Source organism: Rhinoderma darwinii, chromosome 3 (assembly GCF_050947455.1).
Source record: "Rhinoderma darwinii isolate aRhiDar2 chromosome 3, aRhiDar2.hap1, whole genome shotgun sequence".
Classification (NCBI taxonomy): domain Eukaryota; kingdom Metazoa; phylum Chordata; class Amphibia; order Anura; family Rhinodermatidae; genus Rhinoderma; species Rhinoderma darwinii.
In genome coordinates this window covers 283,567,199-283,589,333 of record NC_134689.1, presented here as the reverse complement: position 1 = coordinate 283,589,333, position 22,135 = coordinate 283,567,199, and the positions used below count along the sequence as shown (strand labels likewise).

At 40.0% G+C, this 22,135-nt stretch overlaps 1 protein-coding gene across 1 annotated transcript in view; it reads right to left on the bottom strand.

Moving 5' to 3' along the window:
• Nucleotides 1–22,135, bottom strand: part of AP4E1 (adaptor related protein complex 4 subunit epsilon 1) — a 71,483-nt gene that overhangs the window by 30,689 nt on the left and 18,659 nt on the right. Inside the window, exons 5-9 of the mRNA XM_075858003.1 lie at nt 18,304–18,425; nt 15,710–15,869; nt 15,438–15,604; nt 13,199–13,272; nt 4,465–4,587 (exon numbers count right to left, since the gene is read on the bottom strand). Coding sequence (XP_075714118.1) covers nt 4,465–4,587; nt 13,199–13,272; nt 15,438–15,604; nt 15,710–15,869; nt 18,304–18,425 — 646 coding nt within the window. The remainder of the gene's footprint in view (nt 1–4,464; nt 4,588–13,198; nt 13,273–15,437; nt 15,605–15,709; nt 15,870–18,303; nt 18,426–22,135) is intronic.

The following is a 22,135-nucleotide window of genomic DNA, read 5'->3' as shown; positions in this document are numbered from 1 at the left end:
AGTACACAGGCTAATTTACTGGCATATAGCTATAAGCCAGTACATTAAAGTTTAAAAATAAAAAAAAGTATAAAAAATAAATAAAAGTAATGTTAAATAAAACACACACACACACACACACACACACACACACACACACACTAAAAATTTAAATAAGTCTCGATAAATAAAATATAAACATTCGGTATCGTCGCGACCGTAATAACACATTTATAGCGTCATTCATGTTTACGCGGTTTAAAATTAAATAAAAACGGCTTTCACTTATTAATGTGGGGCACGAGGTATTATGAATTTTGAACCTCCATGTGCCTCACATTAATAGTAATTAACCCCATCATGTACCTCACACATTAACCCAATGTTGTCCATTATGACAAAGGAACATGATGAGGTTAATTACTATTAACGTGAGGCATGTGGAGGTTCAAAATTCATCGGGTGCCTCAGGTAATTCTGCTAAGGTAATGGATTGATCCTGGATCATTCTTTGGTATTCACATAGAGAGAAATATCTTGGGAATATTCTATTTGTCTCTCTAACTGTTCTTCATTGTATTGCTGTTCTGTTTTATATAGTTCAAAGAACACGAAAAATGTTTTACCTATTTCCTCTTGATCCCCAATCAAACACCCTTCTTTATCTCTAATAACAGAATTTTTGTGTAACTTTTTGATTTTTAATAATATTCATTAGCATTTTATTAGGTTTACCTGCTTCACAATACCTTTTCTGACCCATAAAAAACATTCTGGGCTTTAACCAGCATCCACTTTCTATAATCCTCCGTCGCATCTAGCCAGTAATTTTCCTTTTCTACTGTAGGGGTTTTAATATATTGTTCCTCTAGCTCCGATACACGCTTTTTCTTTCCCAATTCTCAATAAATTCTCTTTCTTTATTAGATATTCCAATTTATGCTTAACATATAGGTTAGTTGACTTTTAAGGTCGTCTAGGCTTTTAATTATATTGAGCCAATGAGGGTTTATTTTAGGTCATCACTTAGCATTTTTATCTAAAAATCTCAGCATATAAAAGACATGACTTGTCAGCATGTAGAGAGGATAGCATTGGGTCCCTGCTAAATTGCTTCACATTAAAGAAGCAAGACATATTCTTGAGCAAACATTCCCATTAAGTAAAGGAACATAAATCTTACATTTTAGAGTAACACTAAGAATTATATTTGAGACAACGAAAAAGGGTAACAAATAATGTCAAGACAGCACCACGTTTTGAATGTGTAGAATACTTCCCTAGCTGCAAAACAGCTGCCAGGGCATCCAAACCCCACATACACTATATGGACAAAAAAGTTTTGGGACACCTCTTAACCCTTTCATGCCGACAATCTGTATATACACGTCCTTTTCGCACATACCCCGTGCTGCCAGGACGTGTATATACAGATCTCTGTTCCAGCCGGCATAGCGCTGCGAAAAGCGCTCGAACGACGGCTGTGTCAGAGTCCGCGGCTCCCCAGCAACCTGTTCTCTGACAGTCGAACCGATAGGTTCGGCTGCAGAGAATATGATCACCGGTATTAACCGCTTCCTGACCACCCACAGTAAATTCACGTCGGCGCTTGCTGGGCTCTGTGCAGCGCCGACGTGAATTCACAGTGGGTGTTAAAAGCACGATCCGGGTGTCTCAGAGTAGTGCGGACACCCGGAATGCTCTGTTAACCCCTGCCTCTGGTCCCTGAGACATGACCGGGACCTGATTGGTTCAGGTCCCAATCATGTGATCGCAGGGAAAGTTTGTTGTAACTTTCCGGACCGCTTCAGATAGGTGTCCGTGCCGTAGAACCGTGCCGGGAATTATGGAGCATGTCCTGCATGAGGCCTAAGTCTCTGAATAAAGAAGTTTGCTCCCCATCAGTCATAGGGAACATGGATCCTATGACCACTACCCCTCATTATACGCAACGGCGAGCAAAGGGGAGGAGAGGACCAGAGAGTTAGCTGCAAAAATGCAGGCACTCACCATAATAGTCTAAAGGAGTTAAAAGAAGATCTTGCAGCACTCCAATAGATAAGAAAATGTCGTTTTATTCAGTCAACATCAGATAGTGCAATGTTTCAGTCAGGCTTGAGAAAAGTCCTATTGCAGGACGGAAACGTTGCAATGTCTGATGTTGCCTAACTAAAACGACATTTTCTCATCGTCTATTGGAGTGCTGCAAGATCTTTTGAATACTCAATTTTTTTTAATGATCAAATATGCTATGCGCATAAAGAAAAAAAAAAAAGAAGATATCCAACATACATGGAGTAGTTAGAAGGGATGCTGCGAATATCACATAGCCCATTGAGCTTTCCAAAATATAAAATCTCACCCACACTAAAAGCCCCATAAAAAAAAAAGAAAAGAAAGAATACTCTATTTCCATACAAGATGAAACTTGAATAAAAGAACTAATGCACTTCCTCTCTGAAGACGTGATTTTTTTTATTTTTTTTAAAAAGGCGACAGTTCTTACTATACAATAAGGCATCATTTACACGAACGCAATATACGCGCGTGCGACACGCGTGCTTTTCACGCGTATCGTACGCACCTATATTACTCTATGGGGCAGTGCAGACAGTCAGTGAGTTTTGCGCAGCGTGAGTCCGCTGCGTAAAACTCACAACATGTTCTATATTTCTGCGTTTTTCGCGCATCACTCACCCATTGAAGTTCCGTGCGAACTGCGTGATTCGCGCAACAGCTGTCAAACTCTGAATGTAAACAGAAAAGCACCACGTGCTTTTCTGTTTACAAACATCCAAACGGAGTGTCATAATGATGGCGGCTGCGCGAAAATCTCGCACACGCTCGTGTAAATCAGGCCTAAAAGTGACACTAACAGCCAAGCCTGGTGCGGGTTTTCGCTACTTTTCTTTTCTCCCTTTAACCATCTCCTTTCCTTATTTTGGACGAATACTATTAATAGTGCTGCTGCTCCATATTATATTTGCCATTGTACTCTATAAACCATAGATGTGATTTTTTTTTTCTAATTTTAACCCCTTAATGACCATCCTATTTTGGACCTTAATGACCAAGCTATTTTTTACGTCGCATTCCAAGAGCTATAACCTTTTTATTTTTGCGTCGACATAGCTGTATAAGGTCTTGTTTTTTGCGGGACAAGTTGTATTTTTTAATAGCACCATTTTTAGGTACATATTATTTATTGATTAACTTTTATTAACTTTTTTTTGGGGGGGGGGGAATAGAAAAAAATCAGAAATTTCACCACTCTTTTTTGCGTCTTAAATCTACGCCGTTTACCGTGTTATATAAATAACTTTATTCAGCGTGTTGTTACGATTGCAACGATACCAAATTTGTATCGTTTTTGTATGTTTTACTACTTTTGCACAGTAAAAACGCTTTTTTTTCTAAATTATTTGTTTTTGTGTCTCCATATTTGAAGAGCCGTAAAAATTTTATTTTTTCGCCGATGCGGTTGTATGAGGGCTTTTTTTTTGCGGGACGACTTGTAGTTTTTATTGGTACCATTTTGGAGTAGATGCGACTTTTTGATCACTTTTTATCACATTTTTTTAAAGTCAGTGTTCACAGAAAACAGCAATTTTTCCATAGTTTTTTATTACATTTTTTACAGCGTTCATCGTGCGGGTTAAATAATGTAACAGATTTATAGTCGGGGTCGTTACGGACGCGGCGATACCAAATATGTGTAACTTTTTAACTTTATTTTGGTTTTTTTAATAGTAAAGCAGTTTGTAAGGGGAAAAGCTGGGTTTTTCATTTTTTTTTCACATTTTCATTTTTTTTTCACATTTTTCACATTTTTTTTTTAAATTAACTTTATTCAACTTTTTTTTTCCCTTTTTTTCTAGTCCCATTAGGTGACTATAATATGCGATTCTGCGATCGCATTTATAATACACTGCAATACTTTTGTATTGCAGTGTATTACTGCCTGGCCGTTTAACACGGACAGGCATCTGCTAGGACATGCCTGCGGCATGATCTAGCAGGCATTCACTCCAGGCAGACCTGGGGGCCTTTATTAGACCCCCGGCTGCCATTAGAGACACAGACACTCGGCGATCGTATCGCCGGGTGTCGGTGGGAGAGAGAGGGAGCTCCCTCCCTCTCTCCAAAACCACTCAGATGCGGTGCTCGCTATTGAGCACCGCATCTGAGGGGTTAAACGTGAGAGATCGATACTAATATCGATCTCACACGGCAGAGCAGGGACGCCCCCAGCTGCCTCTAGCAGCTGAGAGCAGGGAGATTTGACAGCTCCCTGCTCTGTAAACTTATTCCGATGCCGCGATGTAAAAAGTCTATGGCATCGGAATAAGGCCCGTTAGTGACCGACGTAGAAACACGATGGGCCGGTCACTAACGGGTTAATGTTTCCGATTTAATGTTCTTATATCCGTTAAATATTTTAACAAGCAGAGAACGTCTCATGTAATAAAATTTTATGCTACTTACCTAAATACTTGAGGTTGATTTTCGGAGAGAGAACAAACTTGCCGATACATTTTGCAGCTTTCTCGAATAAATCAGACTTTGGGTAAATTGTATAAATAGTTTGTACACACTCAAAAAGGATAGCTGAAAGAGAAAGACGTAGCGGTCACATCAAACGTTCGATGACACGTTATAGAGGTCCGTATTGATTCAACATACGAGGGTGTTAAGGCCCTCTTAACCCCTTCGTGACCAGACCAGCCTAATTTAGGCCTTCATGACCACGCAATTTTTTTCATTTTTCCATCATCGCATTCAAAGACCTATAACTTTTTGATTTTTCTGTTGACATAGCGGTGTGAGGGCTTGTTTTTTGCGATATTCGTTGTATTTTTTACTGCCACCATTTTGGGGTACATATAATTTTTTGATTAACATTTATTAACTTTTTTTGGGTGGGTGAATAGCAATTCCGCCATTGTTGTATGTGTTTTAATTTTACGCCGTTCACTGTGCGGCGCAAATAGTATGTTACCTTTATTCTATGGGTCAGTGCGATTACGACGATACCACATATGTAGAGGTTTTTGATGTTTTATTACATTTCAACAATAAAAACACGTTTGAACTAAAATTATTTGTTTTTGCATCGTCTCTTTCCAAGAGCCGTAACTCCGTCAAAGTAGTGATATGAGGGCTTGTTTTTTGTGTGACGAGATGTAGTTTTCATTGGTACATGGGACTTATTGATTAATTTCTATTATTACTTTTTTTGGGGCAATGGAAAAAAATAGAAACTGTCAGTCTTTATTGTGGGTTGTTTTTTTGTTTGTTTTTAACGGCGTTCACCTTGCAGTTTAAATTATACGTTTTGGTCACTCCGATGGAGGCGATACCATGTGTGTATTTTTATTTCTTTTTTACACTTTTACTAAATAAAACCACTTTTTAACCCCTTGATGACCAGCCTATTTTAAACCTCAATGACCAAGATATGTTTTGCATTTTTTCATCGTCGCATTCCGAGAGCTATAACTTTTTTATTTTTGCATCAACACAGCTGTAAAAGGTCTTGTTTTTTGCAGGACAAGTTGTATTTTTTTGTAATAGCGCGATTTTGGGGTACATATAATTTATTGATTGACTTTTATTAACTTTTTTGGGGGTAATGGAAAAAAAAACCATAAATTTCGCCCTTTTTTCCGTCTTAGATTTACGCCGTTTACTGTGTGGTATAAAGAACATAATAACTTTATTCAGTGGGTCATTACGATTGGAGCGATACGAAATTTATACAGATTTTGTATGTTTTACTACTTTTACACAATAAAAACACCTTTTTTTCAAAATTATTTGTTTTTGTGTTGCCATGTTTTAAGAGCAATAATTGTTTTATTTTTACGCCGATGCAGTTGTATGAGGGCTTGTTTTTTGCGGGACGACTTCTAGTTTTTATTACTACCATTTTGGAGTACATGCGACTTTTTATCAAATTTTTTTGAAGGCAGGATGAACAGAAAACAGCAATTCCGACAGTTTTTTTTTATTTTATTTTTTACAGCGTTCACCTTGCGGGTTAAAAAACGTAATCGCTTTATAGGTGGGGTTGTTACGGACGCGGTGATACTAAGTATGTGTAATGTTTTAATTTATTTTTTCATATTAAAGTTTTTTTTAAGAGAAAGTGTTTTTTTCATTTTTTTTATTTGGGATTTTTACTTATTATTAACTTTATTAAACTTTTTGATAACTTTATTTTTAGTCCCACTAAGCGACTTCACTATCCAATGGCACCCTGCGATTGCAATTGCAGGGTGCCGATGGGGTGAGAGAGGGAGCACCCACCCTCCAAAACCACTTGGATGCGGCGCTCGCTATTGAGTGCCGTATCTAATGGGTTAAACGGGTGAGATCGATGTTGAAATCGATCCCGCCCGTTAGTGCAGGTGTCCGGCTGTCTTTAGACCGCCCGACACCCGTTTTAGCCGGCACAGGACACCTGTGCAAGGCTTATGTCAGAGCGCCGTGAAGAGGCGGCATTCTGGCATACGTACCCTTAATGGCCACCGTGAAAAGACGTATTGGCGGTCGTTAAGGGGTTAATGGAAAAATGTGTTGTTTTTTTACTCCATCTTTATTGATAATTTTTATCTAAAATTAATTCATTAAGTTTTTACTTCCACTAGGGGACTTCACTGTGCGATCTTTTGATCGCTGCTATAATGCTTTGGTATACTTCATATACCAAAGAATTATTGCCTGTCAGTGCAAAACAGAAATGCAATTTATTAGGTCATGCCTCTGGCACAGCCCAATAGGCATTTAGCCAGGACAGGTCTGGGGGTCTTTCTTAGGCCCCCGACTGCCATGGCACACCATTGGAGGCCCGCGATCGCATTTGCAGGCCGCCAATGGGTGACCGAGGTGAACCCCCCTCTGTAAACCGCTTAAATGCCAAAGTCGCTATTGACCGCAGCATTTAAGGGGTTAAGCGGCCACGATCTAAGGAAACTTCGATTGCTACCGTTAGAGCAGGAGGCCGGCTATCGTCAGACAGCCGAGCAACCGCTCCAGCCTGCACAGGACACTCGTGCAAGACTTAGACTAGGCTGCTGTGAAAAGGAGGCAACCTAGCCTAAGGCTCCTTAGTGATTGCCATGAAAAGGCGTATTGGTGGTAACGAAGGGGTTAACCCCTTTAGGACACAACCTGTTTTGGCCTTGTGGACACAGAGGATTTTTTCAAATCTAACATGTGTCACATTATGTGGTAATAACTTTCGGAATGCTTTTGCCTATCCAAGTGATTCTGAGATTGTTTTCTCGTGACATATTGTACTTTATGTTAGTGAAAAAATGTAGTCGATAAATTCAATATTTGTGAAAAACTTCAAATTTTAGCAAAAATTTTTCTAAATTTTAATGTATTTGCTTGTAAAACAGATCGTAATACCACACAAAATAGTTACTAGTTAACATCCCCCATATGTCTACTTTATGTTTGCATCGTTTTTTCTCATCCTTTTATTTTTCTAGGACGTTACAAGGCTTAGAACTTTAGCGGCAAATTCTCATATTTTAAAGAAAATTTCAATAGGCCATTTTTTGAGGGACCAGTTTAGTTCTGAAGTGAATTTGAGGGCCTTCTATATTAGAATGTCACCATAAGTCACCCCATTTTGAAAACTGCACCCCTCAAGGTATTCAAAACCACATTCAGAAAGCATTTTAACCCTTTAGGCGTTTCACAGGAATTAAGGCAATGTAGAGGTGAAATTTACAAATTTCATTTTTTTTGCCGAAATTCATTTGTAATAAAAAAAATCGCTAACACAGAAGGTTTTACCAGACAAATGCAACTCAATATTTATTGCCCAGATTCTGCACTTTTTAGAAATATCCAACATGTGGCCCTAGTGTGCTAATGGACTGAAACACAGGCCTCAGAAGCAAAGGAGCACGTAGTGGATTTTGGGGCCTCCTTTTTTTAGGAATATATTTTAGGCACCATGTCAGGTTTGAAGAGGTCTTGTGGTACCTAAACAGTCAAAAACCCCCAAAAGTGACCGCATTTTGGAAACTACACCCCTCAAGGCATTTTTCTAGGGGTATAGTTAGCATTTTGACCCCACAGTTTTTTTTGCAGAATTTAGTGGAATTAGTCTGTGAAGATGAAAATCACCTTTTTTTCTGTGGAAACAGAATTTTTTCATTTTTACAAGGAATAAAGGAGAAAAAGCACCCCAACATTTGTAAAGCAATTTCTCCCGATTACGGCAATACCCCATATGTGGTCATAAACTGATGTTTGGACCCACAGCAGGGCTCAGGAGGGAAGGAGCGCCTTTTGGATTTTGGAGCGCAGATTTTGCTGGATTTGTTTTCAGTGCCATGTCGGGTTTACAATGCCCCGGAGGGACCAAAACAGTGGAAACCCCCCCAAAAGTGACCCTATTTTGGAAACTACACCCCTCAAGAAATTTTTCTAGGGGTATAGTGAGCATTTTGACCCCACAGGATCTTTTTTAGAGCTAAGGTGACCAAAAAAACAGCGTTTTTGCACTTCAAATTTTTTATTTCTTACAGCGTTCACCGTGTGCAATAAATTACATTTTACTTTATTCTGCCGGTCGGTACGATTACGCCGATACCATATGTGTATAGTTTTTTTTTACGTTTTGCAGCGTTTGCACAATAAAATTCAGTTTCTATAAAATAATTTATTTTCTGAGACACCCTATTCTGAGCCGTAACTTTTTTATTTTTTAGTCAAAAAAGCTGTGGGTGGTCTTGTTTTTTGCGGGACGGGTTGTAGTTTTTATTGATACTATTTTGGGGTAAATGCGACTTTTTGATCACTTTTTATTCTGTATCTTGGGAGGGGTGGTGACCAAAAAATAGCGATGCTGACATAGTTTTCCATTTATTTTGTTTGCTGCGTTCACCGTGCGGAAAAAATAACATTATAGTTTCATAGTTTGAGTCGTTACGAACACGGTGATACCAAATATGTGTACTTTAACGGTTTAATTTTTTTCCTATAATAAATGACTTATTATAGGAAAACAAAAACTTTTATTTTTACACTTTTATTAACATTTTTTTTTTACTTTTTAAACTTTTTTTTTTTTACCTGCAGCTCTGATCGCTGCTAGAATACATTACACTACCTGGGTAGTGTAATGTATTCCAAGTGTCAGTGTGACGTCACAGTCACTCTGACAGTAAGTCTACCAGGACCAGCCAGAGGCTGGTCCTCATAGGCTTCCATACATGGCAGACACGGAGGCCGTTGCCTGGCCTGCGGATGCCATCACAAGCATCAGCAACCCCCACAATTGCATGGGGGCTGCTGATGTGCTGCAAACCCCCTAAATGTGGCGATCGCAATCGAGCACCACATTTAACAGGTTAATTGCCAAAATCAGCGGCGATGAGCCGCTGATCGGCAACACTGGAGTGTCAGCTGTCGCAGACAGCTGATCTCCCAGTTCCCGATGCACACCTTGTCGCCGACAGAGTGCATCGGGAACGACACAGTGACTTCCTGTCACTCTGACAGGAAGCCTATCAGGACCAGCCGAAAGTTGGTCCTGATAGGCTTCCGTCCATGGCAGACACGGAAGCCATTGTTTCAAATCGATCGCCGAATTTAAGGTGTTAATTCGCCAAAATCAGTGGCAAAGGACCATTGGCCGGCAAGAGTGGAGTGTCAGCTGTCGGTGACAGCTGACCTCCCGATTCCCGGTGCACACAGTCGCCGACAGTGTGCACCGGAAACAACTCATTAACTGTTCGTCCTCGTGCGGGAAGGGGTTAACCCCTTCAGGACACAGCCTGTTTTGGCCTAGTGGACACAGATGCTTTTTTCAAATCTGACAAGTGTCGCTTTATGTGGTAATTCGGAGACTGTTTTCTCGTAACAGATTATACTTTGTTAATGAAAAAATTTGGTCGATAAATTCAATATTTATTTGTGAAAAACTTCAAATTTTAGCGAAAATGTGCAAAGATTTGCATTTTTATCAATTTAAATGTATCTACTTGTAAAATAGATAGTAATACCACACAAAATAGCTGCTAATTAACATTTTCCGTATATGTCTAATTTATGTTTGCATCATTTTTTTCACGTCCTTTTATTTTTCGTTACAAGGACGTTACAAGGCTTAGAACTTTAGCAGCAATTTCTCATATTTTCAAGAAAGTTTCAAAAGGCTATTTTTTCAGGGACCAGCTCAGTTCTGAAGTGGCTTTGAGGGCCTTATATATTAGAAAGTCCCCATAAATCACCCCATTTTGGAAACTACACCCTCAAGGTTTTTTTCTAGTGATATAGTTAGCATTTTGACCCCACAGGTTTTTTATGCAGAATTTAGTGGATTTAGTCTGTGAAGATTAAAATCACCTTTTTTTTCTGCAAAAACTTAGAATTTTTTCATTTTTACAAGGAATAAAAGGAGAAATAGCACCCCAACATTTATAAAGCAATTTCTCCCGATTACGGCAATACCCCATATGTGGTAATAAACTGCTGTTTGGTCCCACGGCAGGGCTCAGAAGTCAAGGAGCGCCTTTTGGATTTTGGAGCGCAGATTTTGCTGGAATGGTTTTCGGTGCCATGTCGGGTTTGCAATGCACTGGAGGAACCAAAACAGTGGAAACCCCCCAAAAGTGACCCTTATATATTAGAAAGTCCCCATAAATCACCCCATTTTGGAAACGACACCCCTCAAGGAATTTTTCTAGAGGTATAGTTAGCATTTTGACCACACATATTTTTTGGAGAATTTAGTGGAATTAAGCCGTGAAAACGAATATCAACATTTTTGTCCACTAAAATGTTGAATTTTTTAATTTTCACAATGGATAAGAGGAAAAGCACCCCAACATTTGTAAAGCAATTTCTCCTGAGTATGGCAATACCCCATATGTGGTCACAAATGTTTTTTTATTAGAAATTAATTAACCCTTTCAGGACTGATGCTTTTTCATTTTCGCTTTTCACTCCTCGCGTTCCAAGAGCCATAACTTTTTTATTTTTCCATCAATAGAGCGGTGTGAGGGCATATTGTTTGCAGGAGGATTTGTAGTTTCCATTGACACCATTTAAAGTACCATATAATGTACTTGGAAACTGAACAAAAATAATTGCGGGCTGAAATTGTAAAAAACTGTGATTCCTCCATTGTTTTTGGGGTTTTGTTTTTACGTCTTTCACCATGCAGTAAAAAGGACAACTTTAGTTTTATTCTGCGTCTCAATACGATTACAGCGATACCAAATTGAGATCGTTTTTTTTTATATTTTACTACTTTTACAAAGAAAATACTATTTGTGAGAGCCATAACTTTTTTCTTTTTTGGTCGATTGAGAGGTGTGAAGGCTTATTTTTGGTGGGACGAGCTGTAACTTTTATTGGTACATACAACTTCTTGAGAATTTTTTATGCCATTTTTTTTTAGAGCTAAGGTGACCAAAAAACAGCGATTTTGGCGGTTTAAATTCTTTGTTTCTTACGGCGTTCACCATGCGCAATAAATTAAGTTTTACTTTATTCTGCGAGTCGGTACGGTGATACCATATGTATATATTTTTTTATGTTTTGCAGCGTTTGCACAATAAAATTACTTTTCTATAAAATAATTTAATTTCTGTGTCACCATATTCGGAGAGCCATAACTTTATTTTTTAGTCAAAAAAGCTGTGGGAGGTCTTGTTTTGTGCGGGACGGGTTGTAGTTTTTATTGGTACTATATTGGGGTACATGCGACTTTTTGATCACTTTTTATTCTATATCTTGGGAAGGGTGGGGACCAAAAAATAGCGATGCTGGCCATAGTTTTCATTTATTTTGTTTGCTGCGTTCACCGTGCGGGAAAAATAACATTATAGTTTTATAGTTTGGGTCATTACGAACGCAGTGTTACCAAATACGTGTACTTTACTTTTTACACCTTTCTTTTTTTACCTGCAGCTCTGATCGCTGCTAGAATACATTACACTACATAGGTAGTGTATTGTATTCCATCTGGCATAGTGACGTCACAGTCTAGGGGTGTCTTGGTGTGGTCTGTGGTTGACTCATTTAGGGGCAGACATGCAGAATATGGGTTGGTATTTGACATGGATCTGATCCTGACTTTATATATTTTTTATATCTTGGATCGGTCTCTGGACAGAAAATACAAATGACTGTCAGTGTGTACATATTTTGTATACCGCTAACTGTTGAGGTATTCTTGTACAGCATTGTCAATGCCTTGAAAATACACTGCTTGATTCCATGGATGAATAATATGATACATTTGTTGCTCCTGGATACCACTACCACATTTTTATTATGTGTTGTTTTATATTGTATGTGATGGTCTATGTAGGTTTTTAAATATTTTCCAAATAAAGATATTTTTTTGATATTGGTTAGTGCTTTACTTGTACTATGGTTATCTACACTTCTAGTATTGTTGTCTATATATGTCTTCATAGGTATTCTATATCCAGTATTCACGTATATGGATGTTATTGCTGAAACAGGTTTTCTGTCTGGCCTGGACTTTATAGGTTTTGATATACACTCTGACAGTAAGTCTACGAGGACAAGCCAGAGGCTGGTCCTCATAGTCTTCCACACATGGCAGACCCGGAAGCCGTTGCCTGGCCTCCAGATGCGATCACAAGAATCAGCAACCCCCACAATTGCATGGGGGCTGCCGATGTGCTACAAACCCCCTAAATGCGGCGATCGCAACATTTAAGGTGTTAAGTGCCAAAATCAGCGGCGATGAACCGCTGATCGGCAACACTGGAGTGTCAGCTGTCGGAAACAGCTGACCTCCCGGTCCCCGATGCACACCTTGTCGCCGACCGTGTGCATTGGGAACGACACAGTGACTTCCTGTCACTCTTACAGGAAGCCTATCAGGACCAGCCGGAGGCCATAGTTTGGCTTCCGTTTGCCATGCTAACTAGAACCCCCTAAAATCGGCACTCGCAACCGATCGGCGCATTTAAGGGGTTAATTAGCCAAAATCAGTGGCAAAGGATCGCTGGCCGGCAAGAGTGGAGTGTCAGCTGTCATCGACAGCTGACCTCCCGATTCCCGGTGCACACTGTCGCCGACAGTGTGCACCGGAAACAACTCAGTAACTATACGTCCTCGTGCGGGAAGTAACCTCACGCGATGACGTACAGTTACTGACTCGTGTGGGTAGGGGTTAAAAGGTTAAGTGAAAAAGACATGTAAACAGGCTTACCATAAGTGATATTGTGATTTATTTCTGCCCTTCGCAATGATTCATCCAGCACATTGTAAATAAGCTGACTGGTCCTTAGCAACAAAAAAAATACAAAAAAACGTGTAAAAATCGATGTCCATAGGATCAGACGTAAATATACACACACTAACATATACAAACATTTCCATATTGTAACGTACAAGTCATGTTACATATTTTAAAATATCTGGCTAAAACCAGCCAAATATGATCTTCTGGCATGACACAGTTGACAAGAAGTTCACATGGCTTTGATATCCACCAATTTCCACAACCAAGGGAATGCAGTGCTCTATTGCATTATTAACCCCAGTGGTTAGTTAGCGGGGGGGACAAGATGTTCCACCGCTCCCACCATCACCGTCACGGCCACGCTACAGTATTATTCAATCTAGCAGATGTGCCGCAAGCTAGTCCCGTCTGCTAGAGCACGCCTCTGACGCTGCCCTTCAGGAGTACAAGAAGCCTGCGTGTGAGGAGAGGGTGAGCAAGAACTCCTCCCCGATGAATAAAGTTATGATAGGGTTTGATATACAGGGATAATGGCTGGTATATACAGGGATGATGGGGATTAATACAGGGATATACCGGCCATCATCCCTGTATATAACCCCCATCATCCCTGTATATACCATCGGTCATTCCTGCATAGAACCTCCATTATCCCTGCATATAACCTCCATTATCCCTGCATATACCAGCCAGGCATATACAGGGATGATAGGGGTTATATACATGGGATGATGGCGGGGGGGGGGGGGTTACACAAGGGCACGACGGGGGCTACACACGGGCACGACGGGGATTATATACAGGGACGATGGTTGGTATATACAGGGATGATGGTTGGTATATACAGGGATGATGCGGGTTATATACTCTTTCATTCACTTTCAGTGAGGTCTGCAACACTTTCTAATGCAAACTCCTCTGTCAGAGAAAAGATTAAATGTGTTTTTGGAACTTTCTAATTAGTTTATTAAAAATTATTTTTACTTTTTGAAATACAGCTGCTCTGTATCCTGTATACAGAGCAGCTGCATCTAGCGCTTAGCCCTGAATCCGTCAGGTGAGCGAACTGACTAGTTTAGTGTCAGTGGGTCCTGCGTGTCTGACACGCAGGACCCACCTGTAATCGATCGGTTATGAACTTGGATGTGATCGGTAACAGCTCGAACCTGTGTGTTACATGCGTTTGGGCGGCTCACTGGGTTGAGGCCCACTCAGATATGTTTCACCCCCTGTGCTAAACCCCTAGATACTCCTCTGATTAACCCATTTGGCACCGCTCAGCGATTTTCATTGCTGGAAATCTCTAAAATAAAGCCAATTAAATTTAATGTGCATTTGTTTACACTGTTCTATCACACTGTATGTACATAGTGATAGATATCGGAGAGTGGCATTGAAGGGGTTTGGGCACTGTACGGATTTGAAAAGCAGCAGAGGGCTGCACTCAAGGACGATGTGATACACTACACTATATAGACAAAAGTATTGGGACATCTGAACATTATACCTACAGGAGCTTTTATCCCATTCTATCCATGGGCATCAATATGGAGTTTGTCCCCCCTTTGTATCTAAAACAGCTTCCACTCTTTTTGGAAGGCCTTCTACAAGATTTTGGAGGGTGTCTGTGGGAATTTTTACCCATATATCCAGAGGAGAATTTGTGAGGGGAGACACTGATGTTGGACAAGATGGCCCGGCTCTCAATCTCCGTTCTAGCTCATCCCAAAGGTGTTCGATGAGATTGAGATCAGGGATCTGTGCAGGCCACACCAAACTCACCCACTTTTCGTTATTCCACCATTAACTGTGAGTGGTATTATTGTAGACGATAATTTATTGTAGACCGTTACAACAGTGACATCCTATTACAGTACCTACCAGGCTCAAATTCAGTGATCTCTTCAGAACGACCCATTCTTTCACAAATGTTTGTAGGGGCGACTGCATGGCTAGGGACTGGTATCATACACCTGTGGCAGTGGGACTGAATGAAACACCTGAATTCAATGATTAAGAGGTGAGTCCCAATACTTTTGTCTATACAGTATAGTGTATATCACAAGGCCACTTTTAGGTGGATATCCCCTTTAAATCTTAGAAAGCAAAACCATGCACGTTACAGCCTAATAACATCATCATTACATACTCCTGTATGTACGTTTTTATAAGAAGCTTTTCACTGGTACCATCCAAATCATTTTACCCATGGTCATCTTTTCCCAGTAGTCTCAGGATCCTCAAGAGTTGGATTTGTAGCCAGGGTGCCGGTACACTATGATAGTTAAAGTCTACCGGAAGTTTTCCTCCAACCACTTGTTTCAAAATGGTCACAAATGATCCTGTTAGATCTTTGTACGCAGATGGGTTGTCCTGTACAGCAGAATAAAAAAAATGTAAAAAAGAATTAGCAATTACAACCCACAAATAAAGCATACTAAGAAAATACAGGTTAATGTGTTATCTAAATGACAATACCTTGATGACCTGCAGATAAATATGTAAAGAAGCCGCCATGACACCGACATCTCTGTCACATAGTGCCTTCCTGAACTTCTCATGTATGTGCTGTACTTGAGTGGGTGCAATAAGATAGAATTTATACAAGGCCAGGACCGCTTTCCTCCTCACAATTTCTCTAGAAGAGAATGAAAACATGTGCCGTTACTTTTACAATTCGCAGAACCGGTACCATTAGTATTATAATAAATATGTCATGTGCTCCGTAAAGCTGTTCCATTCATATTATTGGATGTATAAACGGAGGGGGAAAACACAAGTAAACCCATCTCTTTCCCGCCCCAGAAGTCATCAGGTATTTAAAGAGGCTCTGTCACCAGATTTTGCAACCCCTATCTGCTATTGCAGCAGATCGGCGCTGCAATGGAGATAACAGTAACGTTTTTATTTTTAAAAAACGAGCATTTTTGGCCAAGTTATGACCATTTTTGTATTTATGCAAATGAGGCTTGCTAAAGTCCAACTGGGCGTGTTTAAAGTAAAAGTCCAACTGGGCGTGTATTATGTGCGTACATCGGGGCGTGTTTACTACTTTTACTAGCTGGGCTTTCTGATGAGAAGTATCATCCACTTCTCTTCAGAACGCCCAGCTTCTGGCAGTGCAGACACAGCCGTGTTCTCGAGAGATCACGCTGTGTCGTCACTCACAGGTCCTGCATCGTGTCGGCCACATAGGCACCAGAGGCTACAGTTGATTCTGCAGCAGCATCGGCGTTTGCAGGTAAGTCGATGTAGCTACTTACCTGCAAACGATGATGCTGCTGCAGAATCAACTGTAGCCTCTGGTGCCGATGTGTCCTCGCTCGTCCGACACGATGCAGGACCTGGGGCAGGAAGTGAGTGACGTCACAGCGTGATCTCTCGAGAACACGCTGTGTGTCTGCACTGCCAGAAGCTGGGTGTTAACGAACAGAAGTGGATGATGCTGATTCGTCAGCATCATACACTCCCATTCCTAACGCCCAGCTAGTAAAAGTAGTAAAAACGCCCCGATGTACACACACAATACACGCCCAGTTGTACTTTTACTGTAAACACGCCCAGTTGTACTTTTGCAAGCCTCATTTGCATAAATACAAAAATGGTCATAACTTGGCCAAAAATGCTCGTTTTTTAAAAATAAAAACGTTACTGTAATCTACATTGCAGCGCCGATCTGCTGCAATAGCAGATAGGGGCTGCAAAATCTGGTGACAGAGCCTCTTTAAGGTGCAGCCCTTTCTCAGCTTCATAGGCAAAAGCGCAACAATTTTACTTCTCAAGGTCGGAATCCATCTTGGACATTTTTTTCTTTTTTCGCTGCATTCCGAGCCATAAAACTTTTTATTTCTACATTAATATAGCTGTATGAGGGTTTTTTTGTGGGACAAGTTGTATTTTTTAATGGCACCATTTTGGGGTACATATAACGTATTGTATAACATTTCTAAAAAAAAAAAATACAAAAAAATTCCGCCATTGCTTTTTGGATGTTATTTTTGTGGTTTTATTTTACAAGTGTTTGATCGCTTCTTTTTTCGTTTTTTTAAGACAGGTCCGTCACGGAAACGGCGATGCCAATTATGTGTAAATTTTGATATATTAAAAGAAAAAAATTACATAATAAAGCATTTTTTTTTATTGGGAAAAGTTGTTTTTTCGCAGGGCAAACCTGGGCAATCGTGTTGAGTGGAGGGAAGATGTGTCATGGGATCTGAGATTTCTCCAATCTCGGCCGCTAGAGCGAGGTATCCGCTGCATAATAAAGCCAGAAGTGATGGCATGGGCACAGCTCCTGTGCCATCACTATGACGTCGTGCACTTATATAATTTCATGGGAACTGTATAGGTCACATGATGTATAATTTACAACGATATCGAAGGTCAAGTGCATATTTGTAAACATGAAATAAGATATTTAATAACAATACATATGTGTTTGGCTTCATTGTCAACATAAAGTGATGTCTTCAAAGGGTAACACATAAATTAGCTTATCGATTATGAGCTGATTGCCAGAGATTCGACAACGAGCATATTGACAGGATCTTGATAGGGTGTGCGGCTTTAAATACAAAATTTGACAAATAAAACCACTTCTAAACAGCGAACAGTAAAACTTTGCTCTACAGGTTAAACATTTTTAAAGTTTGGCAGGTAAGTGTTTTGATCGACGGGGAAGATTTTCAGTTCTCAGAACTAATTGTTTTTTGTACGATAGACAAGGATTATCTCAAAATCGAATGGATTGTTAATAATCTTTAGGTCTGAGTCCAGCCTTAGAATCCAATTATGTGTTGAACAGTAAAAGCAGATGGGTGTTTATACATGTCTTCCAAACAGAAAGTCTTAATGTGTTAAAACACCATAGTGAAGGGGCTAAAAGATGCTGCTTTCACTAAAGTCCTGGTGACCCTGCATGCAAAACGCCCACCACTCGCTGTGCTCCATGGTCCTACAGTCGAGACGGTTCTGAGAAAGGATCACACTTGAGTAGTGTCTATAGATGGAGCTACGGAGTGTTGTAACTATACACACCAACAAAACACAGACAGAATGATATTTTTTCTTACTTTGAATGTTGCAGCTTGTCTTCGATGAGTGGTAAAGCAGCAGGAATCATTTCCCGGGGAAATATCTGGCTCACCACAGTCAGGGCCATGCACACCTCCACAAGGTTGGTGCTCTGCAGATCCTGTTAGGTGGGAGGTCATCAGTGTATTACATCATTGTAAACATTACATATCATCCGGAGATTGTCAGAACTACGGTTACTTCTTTAATGTATGACAAGGATAATTAGGGGCATGGAGAATCTAAATTATGAGGAAAGATTAAAAGAATTAAACCTATTTAGCCTTGAAAAAAGACAACTAAGGGAGGACATGATTAACTTATATAAATATATTAATGGCACATACAAAAAATATGGTGAAATCCTGTTCCATGTAAAACCCCCTCAAAAAACAGGGTTAGATAATTTCCTAGAACAAAAAAATATTAGCTCCTATGTGTAGAAATTTCTACCTTCCCTTTTCCCGTCCCTTGGTTGAACTTGATGGACATGTGTCTTTTTTCAACCGTACTAACTATGTAACAAAGATTATTTTGACGCGGAAACCGCGTCGGAATCAGTGCCAAAAAATGTCCAAAACCACCTCCGAATGATTTACATTTTTTTCCGTGACGGCTTTTAGCTGATCATGGGGAGAAAAAAGCAGCATGTTCTTTCTTGCCACGGTTTCGCCTCTGACATCCCACAGAAGATTTTTTTCTGCCTCCAAATTCCTCCGTGTGAACTAGGACTTCGTGCTAAACATTGATCATAGCAAAGTTTATGTGCACCTGCACATTTCCAGCGTTTTTTACTGCGTTTCCGATGCCTAAACGCTGTAAAAATCGAAACAAAACAAATCTGTTGCAGAATTTATGTTCCCCATTGAAGTCTATGGACCAAACATGCAGCATCTCCGCACAGAACCCACAGCATAAATGAAAATGCTGCGGAATTGAAAGTCGCACCGCACAACACTTTCCGCACTACTTTTCTGTGTTCAGAGTAATATATAAAGGAAGGCCTAATAGTTCTGCTCTCATGGATCCAATTCTGGTTTTGGCTTAAAAAATGAATGAAAAATCAGCAGCAAATATGCACTGTGTGAACAAAGCCTGACGTAATAAGACATGTCCTATCTTTTTGCGGTCCAGGCTCTGCGGCAATGCATGGACCGTTTCCACGAACCACGGTCGTGTGCATGGGCCCATAGAAATGAATGGGACCTAAATTCACGCGTGGATTTTTGGGGGAATTGCGGCCGCAAAAGCACGTTCGTGTGCATGGGGCCTAAGCGTAGACAAGTTTAGTGAGAAGAACTAACGGGCTCAACTTTAATATGTACAATAGCCCATTAACTGGAAATCACAGAATTAGCCAATAGGCAAAGGGCTTATGGACAGGGTTGTCTTCATGAGACAACCCCTTTAATATAAATGGTCACCCTATTTTTGCATGCATATATAAATATCATACAAAATACCATATATCTACATTTATATTATTTATTTTGTATTTATTTGAATTCTTATTGAAGTCAATTTGGTTTGATTGAAATTCAGTGTTACAGATTATTTATAAACAATCCTGTTTTCTATTTACTGTCAAATGTATTTCACAGATTTCAATAACTAAATCAAATTAATCAGAATGTGTTTGATTCGTTTTTAACGACATATATATGATGAATAATAAAACAAGTAAAATCGCTTTGGTACCTAGGCGAAAAGATTTTCCCAGTTATGTAACTATGTAAGGCTGGAGAAAATATTGTAGACTTTGCCCTGCCATGATAACTTTTTATAGACATCAATAGAAAGCCACCCATATATACAGTGAATTCGGAAAGTCTTCAGACCCTTTTCCTTTTGTCACATTTTGTTATGTTGAGGCATTATGTTTAAAAAAAAAAAAAAAAAGAAGGTTTTCCCCATCATTCTGCACTCAATACCCCATATTGACAAAATGAAAACAGAATTTTAGACATTTTTTAAAATTTCGCATGGACATAAGTTTTCAGACCCTTTGCTATGACACTTGAAATTTAGCTCTGGGTGCAACCCATTTTCCCTGTAGAGCTCAGACAGGATTGTGTGGAGGCACAGATCTAGAGAAGGGTACAAAAAACATTTCTGCTGCACTGAAAGTTCCCAAGAGCACAGTGGCTTCTATAATTCTTAAATGGAAGAAGTTTGGAACAACATCAGTTTCTTTCTAGAGCCCCACCAAACTAAGTAATCAGGGGAGAAGGGCCTTAGTAGGAGAGGTGACCAAGAACCCAATGGTCACACTGTCTGAGCTCCAAATATCCTGTGTGCAGATGGGAGAAACTTCCAGAAGGTCCACTATCCCTGACGCACACAACCAATCAGGGCTTTATGGCAGAGTGGCAAGAAAGAAACCTCTCCTTAGTAAAAAAGACACATGAAAGCCCACGTGGAGTTTACAAAAAAAAAAAAAAAGCACCTAAAGGACTCTCAGACTGTGAGAAACAAGATTCTGTGGGCTGATAAAAACAAGATTAAAGTTTTTGGGCTCAATTCTAAGCATCATGTCTGGAGGAAACCAGGCACTGCTCATCACCTGCCCAATACCATCCCTACAGTGAGGCGTGGTGGTGGCAGCGTCATGCTGTGGGGGTGTATTTCAGCAGCTGGGACAGGGAGACTAGTCAGGGTTGAGGAAAAGATGAATGGAGAAATACAGAGAAATTATTAATGAAAACCTGATCGGAGTGCTCTGGACCTCAGACTGGGTCAAAGGTTCACCTTCCAACAAGACAATGACCCTAAGCACACAGCCAAGACAACACAGCAGTGGCTTAGGGACAACTCTGTGAATGTCCTTGAGTGGCCCAGCCAGAGCTCTGACTTGAACCCAATAGGACATTTCTGGAGACCTGAAAATAGCTGTCGACCAATGGCGCCCATCTAACCTGACACAGCTTTAGTTCTGAAGTGGTTTTGAGGGCCTTATATATTAGAATCCCCCAATAAATCACTCCATTTTAAAAACTGCACCCCTTCAAAGTATTCAAAACAGCATTCAGAACATTTCTTAACCCTTTAGGCATTTCACAGGAAATAAAGCAAAGTAGAGGGGAAATGTACACATTTCTTTTTTTTTTGCCGAAATTAATTTGTCATAAAAAAATTTCTGTAACACAGAAGGTTTTACCAGAGAAACGCAACTCAATATTTATTGCCCATATATCCCACATGTGGCCCTAGTGTCCTAATGGACCGAAACACCGGCCTCAAAACAAAAGAGCACCTACAGTATTTTGGGGCCTGCTTATTTTTAGATTATATTCAAGGCACCATGTCGGGTTTGAAGAGTTCTTGTGGTGCCAAAACAGTGGAAACCCCCCAAAAGTGACCCCATTTTGGAAAATAGACCCCTCAAGGAATTTATCTAGGGGTATAGTTAGCACTTTGACTCCGCAGGTATTTTGCTATATCTATTGGAGTTAGACTGTGAAATTGAAAATCGACTTTTTTTCTGAAAAAACTGAAATTTGTAATATTTACAAGGAATAAAGAAGAAAATGCACCCCAACATTTGTAAAGCATCTTCTCCCAATTACGTAAATACCCCATATGTGGTAATAAACTGCTGTTTGGACCCACGTCAGCGCTCAGAAGGGAGGGAGTGTCATTTGGATTTTGGAGCACAGATTTTGCTGGATTGGTTTTTAGTGCCATGTTGCGATTGCAATGCCCTGGAGGGAATAAAACAGTGGAAACACCCCAAAAGTGACCCCATTTGGGAAACAACACCCCTCAAGGAATTTTTCTAGGGGTATAGTAAGCATTTATACCACACAGGTTTTTTGCAGAATCTAGTAGAAT